Source organism: Poecilia formosa, unplaced genomic scaffold (assembly GCF_000485575.1).
Source record: "Poecilia formosa unplaced genomic scaffold, Poecilia_formosa-5.1.2 Scaffold162, whole genome shotgun sequence".
Lineage (NCBI taxonomy): Eukaryota > Metazoa > Chordata > Actinopteri > Cyprinodontiformes > Poeciliidae > Poecilia > Poecilia formosa.
Window position 1 is genome coordinate 56,280 of NW_006800101.1, and position 14,137 is coordinate 70,416.

A 14,137-nucleotide genomic window follows, 5' to 3' on the forward strand; every position below is an offset into this window, starting at 1 on the left:
TGTGTCCCTTCATTTATTTATTTTTTTGCCTACTCAAGCTTTGTCTTTGCTACCTTGAGTCCTACTTCCTTTCCTGCACCCTCCTTGTGTCTTTCCACCTTTACATCCCACAGTAATGTCATATTCAGGCCTGGCAGGTTGGTTTTCGGGTTGCGCAGTGGAAGCGAATGCTAAGTGCTGACCCTGCTCTGACCTTTGCGCAGGAGGCAGAGAAGATGGTGGCGTCGCTGCAGGACACGTCCATGGAGGAGGAATGCTTCACGCATTCTCTGCAGCAGCAGCAGGAGAGCCGGAACACGGCGGCCGCTCTGCCGCTGTCTCACGAAGCCGCCATGAAGTGGTTCTACAAAGACCCGCAGGGAGAGATCCAGGGTACGGTTTCGTCACTGCGACCTGTGAACGTGGCTAACCTGACCTGCAGCCTAACCTGCGAGTCTCCTCTGCTCTGCAGGGCCGTTCACTACGGTGGAGATGTGCGAGTGGTTCCAGGCCGGCTACTTCACCATGACGCTGCTGGTGAAGCGGGGCTGCGACGAGGGCTTCCAGCCCCTGGGGGACGTCATCAAGATGTGGGGCCGCGTGCCCTTTGCCCCCGGGCCCTCGCCACCGCCGCTGCTGGTGAGGCAGCTCCCACCAACGCAGCGCTCGCAGACCAGCCGGGGGTCCGCTGGGACGGTGGGTTTCACCCCAGACCGAGGGGTTTCTTTCCTCTTCAGCTCAGAAACGGAGCAGGATGTTTTACTCACCAGCATCGTGTTTAACTGCAGTCAGTCATCCTGACGCACGGCTGGGCTGTAAAATGATTTTTACCCATTGAAACTTTGGTTTTTGAAGACAAAACTTTTGGAAAATGTATATTTTTTCCCTAACCAATGCACTGTTTAGGTTTCCAAAGTTCAGAGTGATTACAGCACACTCAGGGCAGCCATCTTGTTTAACAAACGCATTTTACAGCTTCTATTTATTTGGACTTTGAATTTGAATTCAGGTCAGCTCTGCTGCAGAATACAGGCAATAAGTTTTATTTTCTTATTTACTCATCAGGATAATGTTGTAGTTTTACCAGAATTAAGTCTCACTTTTACAAAAACTTCACCACAACAAAAAAGTACAAACCATTAAAATGAGGAATGTTAAGCATCTTGTGAACTTTGGTATGTGTTTTACTGACAATAATTTAAGACTGAAGTGGTAAAGCTAAGTATTTGTATTCAGTTTTATCAGTAGCAGTAATTTGAACTGATTGTGGAAATGAGTGTTGTGGAAAAAATTACTTTAGCAAGAGTCTGGATGAGAAGAACTTATAAATTTATTAAAACCTCGCAAGGTGAGAACAGAAATACAGAGTCAAGGGGTCTGTCAGTCTGGATCTGGCTTCCTTTCATAGGTTCTGGTCAGAGAAGGGAGACTTGATTGGACAATAGGTGTGAATCCCTGATTGTTCTGTGGAGCCCAACACAGATGGTCTGGTCATTTGTCTATTGTTAAGGAAAGGAGGTTGTTCTCTGATGCTGAAGATAAGTTCTACGATGGGGGAGCAACACTTAGATGGTCTCCAGGTTCAAGGAGCTCCTGCTGTTATACGGCACCGTAGAGGTTTATCTGAGAGCAGCTTGACCAATCTCATGATGAGAGGGGTGAGGGGCACGTCATCATAAAATGAGTCTGTTTGGAAGAAAGATCTACACAAACTGAGCTGGAAAAGTCAGATGATTAATAACTGTGTAGAAGTTGTTTTTTTCTCATCGCAATAAATTTTCAAGATGTTTTTTGCAAATTGCATCTTTTTTCTGCTAATATTGTGACTATATTCTGGTAATTAAACAAAAATTCTCATGGTTGGGCCCTAAAACGCTGCCATTCAACTCCCAGAAGGGATGACTTGAATAAAAGCCACATTTTGAAAATATAAAATTTCCTGTTTTAGAGAAGAAAGTGAAGAAAAAAAGAAATCTCCCAGCCCTACTCTAGTGTTAAACTGAAGGATCTTTTATGGTGATATTTATTTCATGTTTTTTGTGTGATGAAGCTGAAGATGCGTCGTCATGACAGCCGAGTTTCCATGTTGGCTCTTTCAGGGGAACCTGGACCAGGAGCGGCTAAAGAAGCAGCAGGAGCTGGCGACGGCAGCTCTCTATCAGCAGCTCCAGCAGCAGCAGCTATTCCAGCTCATTAACAGGTTCCCTCTCAGTTTCCCTTTGGAATAAATCAAGTTTTATTGACTGAATTGAATGTTTAGTGACTTAGCTGCCGTCTCCTGAGCCATGTGGACCTGTATGTGTGTTGCAGGTGCAGTGAGCAGGGTATGATGCCTTCGATGAACCGGTCGATGTCGGTGCCAGATACAGGGCCCTTGTGGGACATGCATACCTCAGCTTCACAGTCGTCAGGTACAGTCGGGACCGTTCGCTTCACAATGCAAACAAAACATCTGATGAAATGGAAACTAATCGTTTTTATTCCCACTCAGGCGGTGAAGCCAGTCTTTGGGACTTAACAATGAATCCTAATACTCAGGGTCCAACTCTTGAACAGCTTCAGAAGGTCAGCTCCACTCAAACCGTGCTGTGACTGTGTCGGTGTTGACGTACAGAGTGTGGCTGCCGTCGTATCGCCCAGCCGCAGTTTGCGTTCACGCGTGTTAAAACGTTTCTCTTTATTTCGACGTCTGCCCGTCAGCTCCAGGAGAGGCGAGACGCCGAACTCAGGGCGAAGCGCGAGGAGGAGGAGCAGCGCAAGAGGAGGGAGGAGAAGAGGAGGCAGCAGCAGGAGGAGCAGAAACGGAGGGAGGAGGAGGAGCTCTACAGACGCAAGCAGGTGAGGAGGAGCAGCTTTAACGATCAGAAATCACAAAGGTGGCGAAATACAGTCTGATCACATGTAACTCAACAACAAACTAAGCAAAGACTATTTTAATGAAACAAAGTAATCGGATTGTTTTTTTTTTGTTTTTTTTATAGGAACGGGATTTTAAATCCAAAACTTGAAATGTTTTTTTTCTTGTTAAATGAAAGGCAACCAGTTTGCTTATTATTTTGGACTCGATTGAAGAAAATTGAAAAATTTTATGTAGTTTATCAGCAATAAAAACACGATTTAGGTCCGTCTTGATTTGTAAACGCTGGTTGTGTTAAGACGGCAATTAAAAATCTGCTTAAAAGCAGATTTGGGTGCACCAGGCTGCTCTTTAGAGTACAAATCAATGACCAGTTACTATGACAACAGAAAGGATGATCACTTTATGTTGCATCTCACATTTTTGTTGGTAGATTTGAATTTAAAACTTGTAGTTTTGTCCTAATTTATTTAATTTTTGTTTTCAGTGGGTCACACAAAATCAATCCTGTGGCTTCAAATGGGACCCAATTCCTACTTTAATTAATTAAATTTAATTCCTTTAACATTGAGGCATTCCTCAGCTGTAACTTTTTATTAAAAATCACAGATTAACTTGCTAGAGCTTATCATTTATTTCGGTTATAAATTTAGTTAATCTTTAAAAGTCTTGAATGTATCTTGCAGTAACACTGAGTAAATTAAACCGTATTTCTCAGTTTAAAAACATTATATAGTAAAATATAATTTCGGCTGTTTTTAAACGGTAAAACATGTTTTGTGTGTTTTCTGCTGGCAGCAGCGTCAGCAGCAGGAACTGCTCATGAAGCTGCTGCAGCAGCAGCAGTCGTCCCAGCAGCAGGGACCTGCAGTGGGGGGCTCAGGGTGGAGCAGTTCGCCCTCTTCTGGCCTCTCTAAGGCGGGGAAGTCTCTGACCATGCTGGAGATGCAGGAGGCCGAGCGCATCTTAAAGCAGCAGCAGCAGCGAGCGCAGCAGCAGAGAGTGAGTTCCTGCTTTTGGCACGAATGTGGGACGTTGTTGGAAACAGAACACACACCGACGCATCTTGTTTAATATTCGCCTCGCAGCATCCTGGGCTGTCCATGGGGAGCTCCTCCATGGGCGGGCAGTGGGCCGACGGCGTGGGCATGTGGGGCGGTCCCGGCGGTCTGGAGGGCAAGGGAGGAAGCGGCGGCTCCTCCAGCAGCATGGGGATGTGGGACGAGGCGGTGAAGAACCAGGCCGGCCTGCGGGGGAACACCAACAACAACCTGGGCCTGAAGAACAGCCGCAGCAGCCCCTCTCTGACGTACGCCACGCTAAACGGTCCACTCGGCACCAGATGAAACCCACTCACCCACTTCTTCATCACAGATCCTTTGGTTTTCTCTCGTAGCGATCAGTACATGATGCGCCGCAAGAGAACGGAGGACGAGGAGAAGCTGCTGAAGCTGCTGCAGGGCATGAAGCCTCAGGACGGCTTCACCACCTGGTGTGAACAGATGCTGCACGCTCTCAACACCTCTGCCAACAACTCCTCTTCCTCTCTGGATGGTAGGAACGCCACCATTTTACCTATTAAGCTTTGCCAAGAGGCGGGGAGAGTTCAACCTAAATTTAGTTCAGCGCATTGAAGACTCGTCACTATCATCTGCACCGTTGCTGCTATTGATTGCAGCCCTGCAATCTCACGTTTCGGGTTATTTTCGTAGCCCGGCTCTGACATTTTGTGGATGTAGAGTCGTCTGCCGAACATGAATGACGTCAACGTTTAACAGTTTGAAAGAAACTGAGCTGAAGACAGAAAAGTGATAACTTTACATATGGATAGGGCTGCAACTAACGTCTATTTTAGTAATCGATTAATTCTTCGATTATTCTGACAATCAGAAATAGATTAAAAGATGCAAATAAACACATAATCCAATTTCTTTCTTTTTTTGAAACCATCACTGTCATTTTTGTCAGTTTGGGCTAAAACAGATAAAGGTTTTTATCTTGGGGGCAAAATTTATATATATTTTTTGTACAGATTTGCTTAATTACTGCGCCGAATATGTTTTTTTTAATCAACAAATGGGCTTTTTATTGAATCTGTACACTCCACTTAACAATTAATCAACTACCAAATTAGTAGACAATCATTTCAGTAATTGATTAACCACAATTAATCAATTCAGCACTACATAACTGAGACATTAGTGGATAGCAGACCACCTGTAGGAAAGTCGTGATGGCAAAGTGTCAAACTCTGATTTCATTAGTAAACAGGAGATTTATCTGGTGGTTTGTTCAGGCAGCAGGAAATCAAGACATCTGTAGCTTGGAGGCGTAACGGTCCGCCACTCCACTCTGATTTATACCGTCAGAGTCGATGGCTATGAATGTCAAAGACGAAAACAACAGTTTGCAGCTGACTTTAGAGTGGTCCTGCTGCCTCTGGTAACCATGGTAACCTTGTGTGTCCGTCCAGTCGCCACCATCGTGGCGTACCTGAAGGAGGTGGAGTCTCCCTATGCAGTGCTGGATTTCATCCGGTCCTACCTTGGGGACACAGTGGAAGCCAAAGAGTTCGCCAAACAGTTTCTGGAGCGACGTGCCAAACAGAAAGCCAACCAACAGAGACAGCAGCAACAGGTACGGCTTTTATAGACCATGCATTTCAGAAATATGACGCAGAATGAAGCTTGTTGAGGTAGAAATATTAGACTTAGTTTCTAGTAGCTGGACAGAGTAGCACATACTTTCCTAATATCATCCAGTCTTGCATACAAAAATATGTTGTTGATATATCTTAAGCATTAATTTTGATAATTGACGATTTTCACAAAGGTGTGAAGTTCTGATATATGAAAGGATAAAATCTAGGTAAAAAAAAATCAATTCTAATGATTCACTTGGATAAAGTCATTTATCATGTTGTATTGAATCTATGAAAGCTTGTAATTAAATGTTCAGAAATGTTTTATGTCCTGTCTGGTTGTTTGTATTTCCAGCTATCAAAAGAAGTGGGTGGGTTGAACATGAACTTCCCTCTGCAGGTAAATTCACTTATTTCTACAAGCTCACAGTAATGGACATTAATGACTCAGTGGTTTGGTGGGATCTTTTATTGCTCAGTTTTCACAAGGCTGCTGCATATTTTAACTCAACAAACACAAAGATCACATCAGATTCTTTAGTTTTTAAAGCAACATTAGTAAATAGAGGCTTTTAGAAAGACAAAAATGTTCTTTTAGAAACATATATACACTATTTGATACAAATGAGTTGTTCTAGCTGATAGAAGTGAGGTCATGTGGGTAACTTCTGTTTGTTTGTTTCACTTTAAGGACTCAATGCGAGGTATGAATCCAAGCACTCTGCAGTCCATGTTTCAGGCCAACCACATGGGCAAAGCTGGTCTCTATGACAACCAGGGAGGAAAGATGAAGAAGAAACCACCCATGATGCTGCACTCTGATCCCAGCATCTTAGGTAAGCGACACCAGCCACTTTGATTTGAATTGAATTGAATTGGGCATGGGCTGTATTTTAACTGGATGAGAAATTTAAACAACATGCTTGTCCGTTTCATTGTGCTGCAGTGACAGTTTGAGATAAATTCAAACTTTCTGTTTGCTTTCCATAAATGTAAAGTTAGAAAAAAAAAAGATCGCTTTAATAAGGAATTACATAATGTAATGTTCATTTCAAAGTTGATTCTTGCTCAAAAGGCTGCACACAAGTGGGTTGACTGGATTGTTTATTTTACACACCCACACACACTTGTGTTTTCTCTCCCTGCAACACCGGGAGCATTAACACAAAGACCAGCAGCCTGTTATAAAACCCAAGCATATTTTTCTAACACATGTAAACAGAGGCTTGAAAATGTTGCACAAAGGGCAGCAATTTTTTCTATTAATACTCACTTCTCCCTTCTCTGTGCAGCAGGGCTGGATGGTACATTTTAACTAATATATGCAATATTTCCATGTGCCTAGAGAGGTTTGTGGTTCTTTATGATGACCACAGGAAATCCAGTTGATTTTTGCTGCCTTGAAAGATTAAAACACGGATAAAAAGCTACAGATAAAAACAGGATTACTCCAAGAAACGGTTCTACATGTTGTTTCTGTTAACACATAAGCATTAACAATGTATTAACTCATAAAGTCAAAAGGATTTTTTATTTTTTATTTCACTTTATGTTCTTTTTGGTGCATGGATGGCATCACTATTACATCACCTTTAAAACCTAATCAATTCAGTCTGTTTTTTTGGATTTCTGACTACAATGGTTCCCCATTAGCCCATTTGTGGTTCAGTATTTGCAGATTTTTTTGTAAAGCAACATGAGAGCTTGAAACATACGCTGCTTCTTGACACGCTGCTTCTTGACACGCTACTATGAAACAGCCAATCCAGGAGCACCATGTGTTTTCCTTGGCTGTGATTGGCTGAACCCCAAAGAGTGGCGATGAGGAAGGCTGTAGATGTTAGCTTCTGCAGTAAAAACACCGTTGATGCATTTTAGTGTACACTTGGTGTTAAACTACTAAAATAGGGAGTTATGAACATTTTTAGAGGACTGAAGTTCTTACAGAATTTAGCTAATAGCAAAATAAATACTGAAATAATTAGGAATTGAACATGCAGTAACTTAAAGTTCTTATTTAATGAAATTTGCACCTAATAAACATCTGTTTAGAATTGTGCATACATAGTCTTGTTTTCATTGTGTACAAATATCATTATTTACTCATTGCATTGTGACATTTTTGTCAGTTAAAGCGAGCAGGGAAGCCTGAACTTTAACTTCCTGGTTATGATGAGTAGAAAATGACTGCAGTGTGTAATAAAATCAGTCCATGCCCAAATTCGATACAAAAAGTGTAAAAATTAAGCGATATGGAACGACATGCGTCAGGCGTGCGTTCATCTTGTAGAAACTGTGTGACCTAAGCGTTGCGTTGTGTGTGTCCCCTGCAGGGTACTCATTCCACAACACGGGCGAATGTCTGAGCATGAATGAGCTGGAGATGGTGGAGGATTACTGATGTGACGCAGCGCAGCAGCAATAGCTACCTGAGGCCTTTTCTGTCTTTTAATCAGACAAACCTGATGACGAATGTGCACTGCTGGGGAACCGAGGGGTGGTGGGGGGGGGGGAATCGGTTTGGGTCGGGTTCTGGAAGGGAAGGGAGCAAAGCATGAGAGACGGTGAAGGGTTAATCCCTTTATCTCCCTCTGGTTATGTAAAAAAAAGAAAAACCAGGGCTCCCTGCTGCACCAGTTGATCACTAGAGCACGGGAGAGGGGGCGGGTGAGCCGGGGGGAGGCGAGGAGGGGGTTTCCTCTGGCACTCAAAAGTTTTAAGCACCTTATTCTGAACTAATGCACTTTATTGAGATGGGATTTGACTAGTTGTTTAATTTCATGTGTACATTTGTGTTTGGAGTCGATGTGCGCCTGACGACGCGTTTTTCGCACACGTCGCCGGCGCGCGTCTGAACTGGAAGCGGGCGGGGGGCTGGGGGGCAGGAGTCGGCGTCGACGGGACGAAGTTAGGTTTAGAAAAGTCAGGGGGACCTTTTTTGTTTCGGTTTGAACCGTATCAGAAAGCAAATCCTTTCTCAAAAGACAAACACTGTTGATATTTCTCTTGTTGAGCATTTTTTTTACATTTATATGAAAAGTAAAGCTATTGAAAAAAAAAAATGGAGTATAAAAAACTTGAAGATTTGCACTTGCCTAAAAAAGAAATGACAAAAAAAAACAACAAAAAAATGGGGTTAGTTTATAGCAGTGAATATTTTTGTGAATGTGTGCGAGCGAGTGTGATCCAGTCTGCACAATGTTCTTTTATTTTCCTGTTGCTTACCGAGATGTATGAAACATAAAAGAGGCCATTTTTTTTTGTCTTATTTTGTTCAGTAATTTCTCCTCATGTTCAGAGTGTGAATGTGTGCACCCCCTTCTTTTTTTTGTTGTTATTTTTTCCAAACGGGGGATTTCATCTGTTTGTTCCGAGAGTGTGACTGAACCAGAGAGAGAGGGCAAACTGCACAAACATCCTTTCTCTCACCAGCTCTTCATCTTCAGATAGATTTAAAAAAAAAAGAAGAAAAAAAAGAAAAAAAGATGCATACATTTTGTAAATGTTAGCTTTGTTCTCATGACATGATGGCTCGCCGCTGGTTTATTTCCCTCTGCTTCTCTGCGGCCCTTAAAGGGCCGGCGGACGCAGCGGATCATGAGGGGGGGAGTTGGCGCGTGTGTGCATCAGAGTGAGATTTTCTAAGTGTGAATGAGAGTGTGTGTGCGCGTGTGTTTTCAGAGGATGTGTTCATTTACTGTTCATAGAAGTGAGTTAAGACTACAGGTACTCATTTTGTATGTGCTTTTTGTTTTCTACGTGTATGAATGCACATTTGTGCCTAAGAACTTTGATATAGGGTGCATGGCCATTGAGACATTAACTCTTTTCGAGAGCGGATGTGACGTGTGTCGGTGCTCAGCACATTGTATGTAAAGTTTGTAAGTTTATATCGTAAATATTTCTAGTTGTCTTTGGGGGGGAGGTGGGGTGTTTGGGTTTTTTTTGGGGGTGGTGATCCATCAGAAAGGTTAGTCCAGTTCGTTTTTTTTGTTCTTTTTTTTTTTTCCTGGGGTGTGATCACGTTGCCTTTTGTCAGCTCTCGATCTTGTGAATGAAAGGTGTCGAGTTTCTGACTCTGGAAAAAAAAAAATACAGCATCTTTTAATGTGCGACTGCACAGAAATGGTGCGAGAAATGTTAGCATATTGTGTTACTTACTCGTTGTTGCAATTTGATAATGACGAGTTGTTTTTTTTAATAAAAATATATATGGAATATATACATTATATACAAAGTTTAAAAAGTATTTGGACTAAGATAATGAGCACTTGGGGCTGCTATTTTTGTTGTGTGTTAATTTTTTTTATTTCGTTTCCCTAATTTTTTTTGTTTCCTCGCCATGTGAAGTGTGTATTATTTTTTTTATTTTTTTTCTTAAAACATTGAATGTATTCCAAAAAAAAAAAAATTTACAAACCCGTGCTGATAACAGATTTTGTTTTTCCTCAGAAGATTTCAAAAAAATGGAAACAAAACAGAAAAAATAGCTTCTAAGAGGTTTTCATTTACACAGCGGAGGAGAAGAAGAAGAAGAAATGGAAAATAAAAACTCTGGATGGACACAGTTGAACACACTGCCTCTAACAATCCTGGTCGTAGTGACTCAGAATTAAAAAGAAAGGACTTATTTTCTATTCCATACTGGAGCTTTGGTTGTTTACAAGCCACATGGATAACTGTGGGTGCAGTTTTGTTTAATTTTTTAAAGTTTTTTGTTGTCTTAGTTTTTGTTCCCACATGAGACGGGTGGGGTTTGCAAGTGCGCTTCTGCCATATGGACAATGAGTGGTGTTGGGGTCTTTTTTTTTTTGTTTTTGTTTTTTTTTTGCTTGAGGACGAGTGGCAGGAATCTGAACAGCATGGACAAACTCCTCTAAGTCGGCCTTGTTTATATATACATACATATATATAAAAAAAAGAAACCTCGAGGATGGACTTTGTTTTCTGGATTGCAGGGCTGAAAGAGCCTTGAGGGAACTGAGAGGCCAAAAAATGAATAAATAAATAAAAAGAGGAGGACACCTGATTTGTGCGCTCGTCTTCACCTCAACCCTCCCACGCACTCGCACCCTGCCCTCACCGACTCACCTATGCACTTTTGTTCATTCAAGCTGTGAGGTACAATTCTGGGGATGGGAGCACAATTTACAACAGGAGGATTGCTACGACTTTTGATTTAAGAAAAAGAAAAGAAAAAGTCGCCGAAAACGATATTCCCAAACTAAAAGCGAGAGACTTTGAGAAGCCCCGTCTTCTCCCACCTCCTGTATATAAGCATATTTTTGTATTACCTTTCAAAGTAGAACGAGAGAAAAAAAAATTGCAAATGGATGAAGGAAAAAAAAAAATTCATGAGACGTTGGACTGAATGTTCCTCATGGAAAAGAAACCAATAGTTTTCAATAGTTTTAAGTGGACTCGCTGTGAGTTTCCCTTTATATGCCACTAACCTTGAAATAATTGGGGGATGGAAGGGAAACGAGCGCGGACTGGAGGCCACATTGGACTGGTGGCCGCTTGTCAAAGCGGAGATTGGCGCGGCCACAAGAGTTTGATCAACTCGCACAGTCGAGAGCCGTACGCCGTTCTGAAGAGCCGTCGCCAAGGACGCTTCCACTTGGTTTTCCCCAACCTGACGACTGCCTTCAGAGCGGTGGAGCTCCTGCAGGAGGAGAGCTGCGTGGTAAGTTCTTTTAAAATATCTCACTTCATCAAGAAGCCAGTGTTGGATCTGTTGTTTTCAATTCATTGTCTACAAGTTTTACCCAAAATCTTTTAACTTTTCTTTGGCGTGTATCCTGTAGAGTTTGATTTCCAAATTGTTTGCTTTGGGCTCCTCTTCTGGTTTTTATTGTTCTCGACCTTTAAAGACGACTTTTATCGTTACGTAGCGGGTGGTATTCAGTTGTACACCTCTGTTCACCCAAAATCTCTGAATTCGACTAGTGGATGGCAGTTCAGTTTACTTCAATAAAGACGAGCTGAAATATTTTTCTTTACACCAAAAAAAAAGCATGTCTAAGATAAAGCAAACACTTTGGCAAAACTTTGAATGCACATGTCAAGTCTCTGGTTTGTTCCTGTATTCATCATCTGAGAAAATGCTGTTTTATGTACTGAACAGGAAATAATTATTCATGCTTTTGTTTCATCGACTGGTTCACTGTATGTAAAACCTCCTTAGAACGGCTGCAAGTTGTCTCGCAACCGTTCAAAACCTGGGATCCAGGGTTTTTTTTAAATATGTGAGTCCAATCTTAGTGGAACTACACTAGGTCTGATTTATTTTAGGGTGCAAATTAAAATGTTCCTAAACATCCAAGCCAGTTTCCTTTCATTAAAGGGTGACAGTTGAGTTGTTCTCCCAAACTTTGCCAATTGGTGATGCGTCTGGTTAACATGAAAAAAATAAAAGACCCTAGAGACATTCCCGTTGTTCTTAGACTTTTACTGAGATTTTTAGGCTTTTCAGCTGTTCTGAGTATTTGTCCAATGAGAAACGTGCCACAGTCTAAAGGCAGTGGAGAAAAATTCAGCCCCCACCCTTCTAACGTAAGAACCGAGAAGTACGGTAAGCCTTGGTCCAATTTGTGACTTTAAGTTGTTTTCTCTTTCTGTGTTTCCTCTTCTCAGGTGATTGGCTTTGCTTTATTTGCTGCCCTCTGTGACGAGGATTTAATCTGCGGCCGACCCATGAATCAGCTCGCCTAAACCTGCTCTTTCGAACTTTTACCCCAAGACACTTGTCTCATCCTCGGACTGGGCAGTCCATCGGCATTATCAGTCGGACAGTTCATCACCCATTGCGTTTGGCTCGGGGTTTGATCAGACGCTCTCAGACGAGGATAAGGGCAAAAAAGAAGAAAAAAAAGGGGGAGGGGACGATGGTCTCAACCCACCTCAACCTGAGACCTTGGAGAAATGGTTCGTTGAACAACCGGCCCCATCCTGTCTAAGAAGTCTCGGACAAGAAAACGCAGAAAGATGGCGGCTGTTTGAAATCCCTGCTGCCGTGGAACTGGATAGACTTGTACAAAAGCAACAACAAAAAAAGACTCTAAAACACGACTAAACACACAAACACGTCGCAGAAAATTCTGAAGTCCAAAGGAGCGGCAAACATATACACTACATGCACATTTCCAGCGGAAGTTACACATAATAGGGATCCATAAATATCAACTCACAGAGACACAAACACATCAGCGCTCATCAATTCAAATGGTGTGCTTTGTAAATAGTGTAAAAGTTGGTTTGGATGACGTTTTGTTTGTTTCTCATAGTGGGGTTTTGCTTTATTTCTTTGTTCAACATGCCTTAAATTGTATAGCCGAGTCTTGGATGACTAACTGAAAATGTTCTCGATGATAAAACTTAGTTGGAAACCATCTTGTTAACTGTATTCAGGTTGAACAAAGTTTTCAACAGCGCTTTTTGTTCTGTTGGCTAACAGAATTGTTGTGTATAGACCTCCTTACATAATACATCCAATCACCTTTAAAAGTTACTAGCTAACTACAGAGTAGAGCGACAAGTCTTTAATGTTTTTTTTTTTTTTCTAAATTTGCTGGTGGTTGGATTTTTGTTGCTCTTTTGTTTTCATGAAAACGCAGAGTGAATTTGTTCGGAGTTGATTCGTTTGGTTATTTTCTGAAGGTCTGTACTCTGGGGAGCTGAGCTGACCGGGTTATAACCGAGCCCTCGCTGTGCTGCGTCAGTATGCAGTTTGGGTAAATTTAGGCATCCTTAAATTTCAGATATGAGTTGGTGCATTTGGACTTTTTACACTCCGGGAGAATTGTACGATTTTTAGAAAAAATATATATATATATACTGTTGTGCAGATGTGAGAGAATCTCAGGCTTATTTATGTGAAAAGGAAGCTTTATAATTGGAGATCCGTTGATTGGGGTTTTCATGACCAATTCTGATACCTGTGTTTTTAAGATCTGGAATCCCGATTCTGCCATCTTCCATTTTCTGTTTAATAACTTTTACAGTAAAGAAAAAAGAAACAATCAGAGCAGATAACTTTATAGATATAATAATTTTGAACGGATGTGGCAGAATTATAAGTTGGTTGCCGTTTATGAGTCAAAGCCAGTGGTAGTTCCCACATTTAACCAAACACAAATACTATTTTGGAAGCAAAACTCGGTAACACTTTTTATAACTCCTCAATAAGATCTAAAGTATTTATCGGTTTACCAATCTTAGGCTTCGCTGTTTGTTTGTTTTTTTCATCCCAATCTCTGCCTGTAAGAATTTTGGATTTTAAAGTAGTGATCAAATGTCTGATTGTTTAAAATATACATATATATATATAGCCCAATAATTTCATATTGAACTTGCAGCTGCAGATCAGAGACCAACTGTAGCATCGGTAATGAGATGCAGTGAGTTACTTTTTCTTCTTTTTTCTTTTTTTACAGTGAAAAACTCCAGGGGGCGCTACTCCTTATTGACTGAACATGCAATTACGCTATAAAAAGTTCCTTTAGATGCAACATTGCAGCTTCTTTTTTTTTTTTTTTTTTTTGCAACATTGCAGCTTCTTTTTTTTTTTTTTAAGCGCTGATGTTACCTCCCAGTGCTCTCTAGCACATATCGCCCTGGGTGGAGAGCCAACATGGGTTTCAAACATTTCTCTGATTTTC

At 41.5% G+C, this 14,137-nt stretch overlaps 1 protein-coding gene across 2 annotated transcripts in view; it reads left to right on the forward strand.

Moving 5' to 3' along the window:
• gigyf1a (GRB10 interacting GYF protein 1a) overlaps window positions 1-9,570 on the forward strand; it is a 27,312-nt gene extending 17,742 nt beyond the window's left edge. The window contains exons 13-25 of one of the 2 annotated variants that reach the window (XM_016677730.1): window positions 204-372; window positions 452-675; window positions 2,079-2,179; window positions 2,290-2,390; window positions 2,471-2,544; window positions 2,677-2,817; window positions 3,635-3,838; window positions 3,925-4,145; window positions 4,233-4,390; window positions 5,310-5,473; window positions 5,833-5,877; window positions 6,169-6,313; window positions 7,811-9,570. In XM_016677730.1, coding sequence (XP_016533216.1) covers window positions 204-372; window positions 452-675; window positions 2,079-2,179; window positions 2,290-2,390; window positions 2,471-2,544; window positions 2,677-2,817; window positions 3,635-3,838; window positions 3,925-4,145; window positions 4,233-4,390; window positions 5,310-5,473; window positions 5,833-5,877; window positions 6,169-6,313; window positions 7,811-7,878 — 1,815 coding nt within the window. In that variant the 3' untranslated portion in view covers window positions 7,879-9,570. The remainder of the gene's footprint in view (window positions 1-203; window positions 373-451; window positions 676-2,078; window positions 2,180-2,289; window positions 2,391-2,470; window positions 2,545-2,676; window positions 2,818-3,634; window positions 3,839-3,924; window positions 4,146-4,232; window positions 4,391-5,309; window positions 5,474-5,832; window positions 5,878-6,168; window positions 6,314-7,810) is intronic. The other variant, XM_007564590.2, reaches the window with a different exon arrangement.
• The last annotated feature ends 4,567 nt before the right edge of the window (window positions 9,571-14,137 follow it).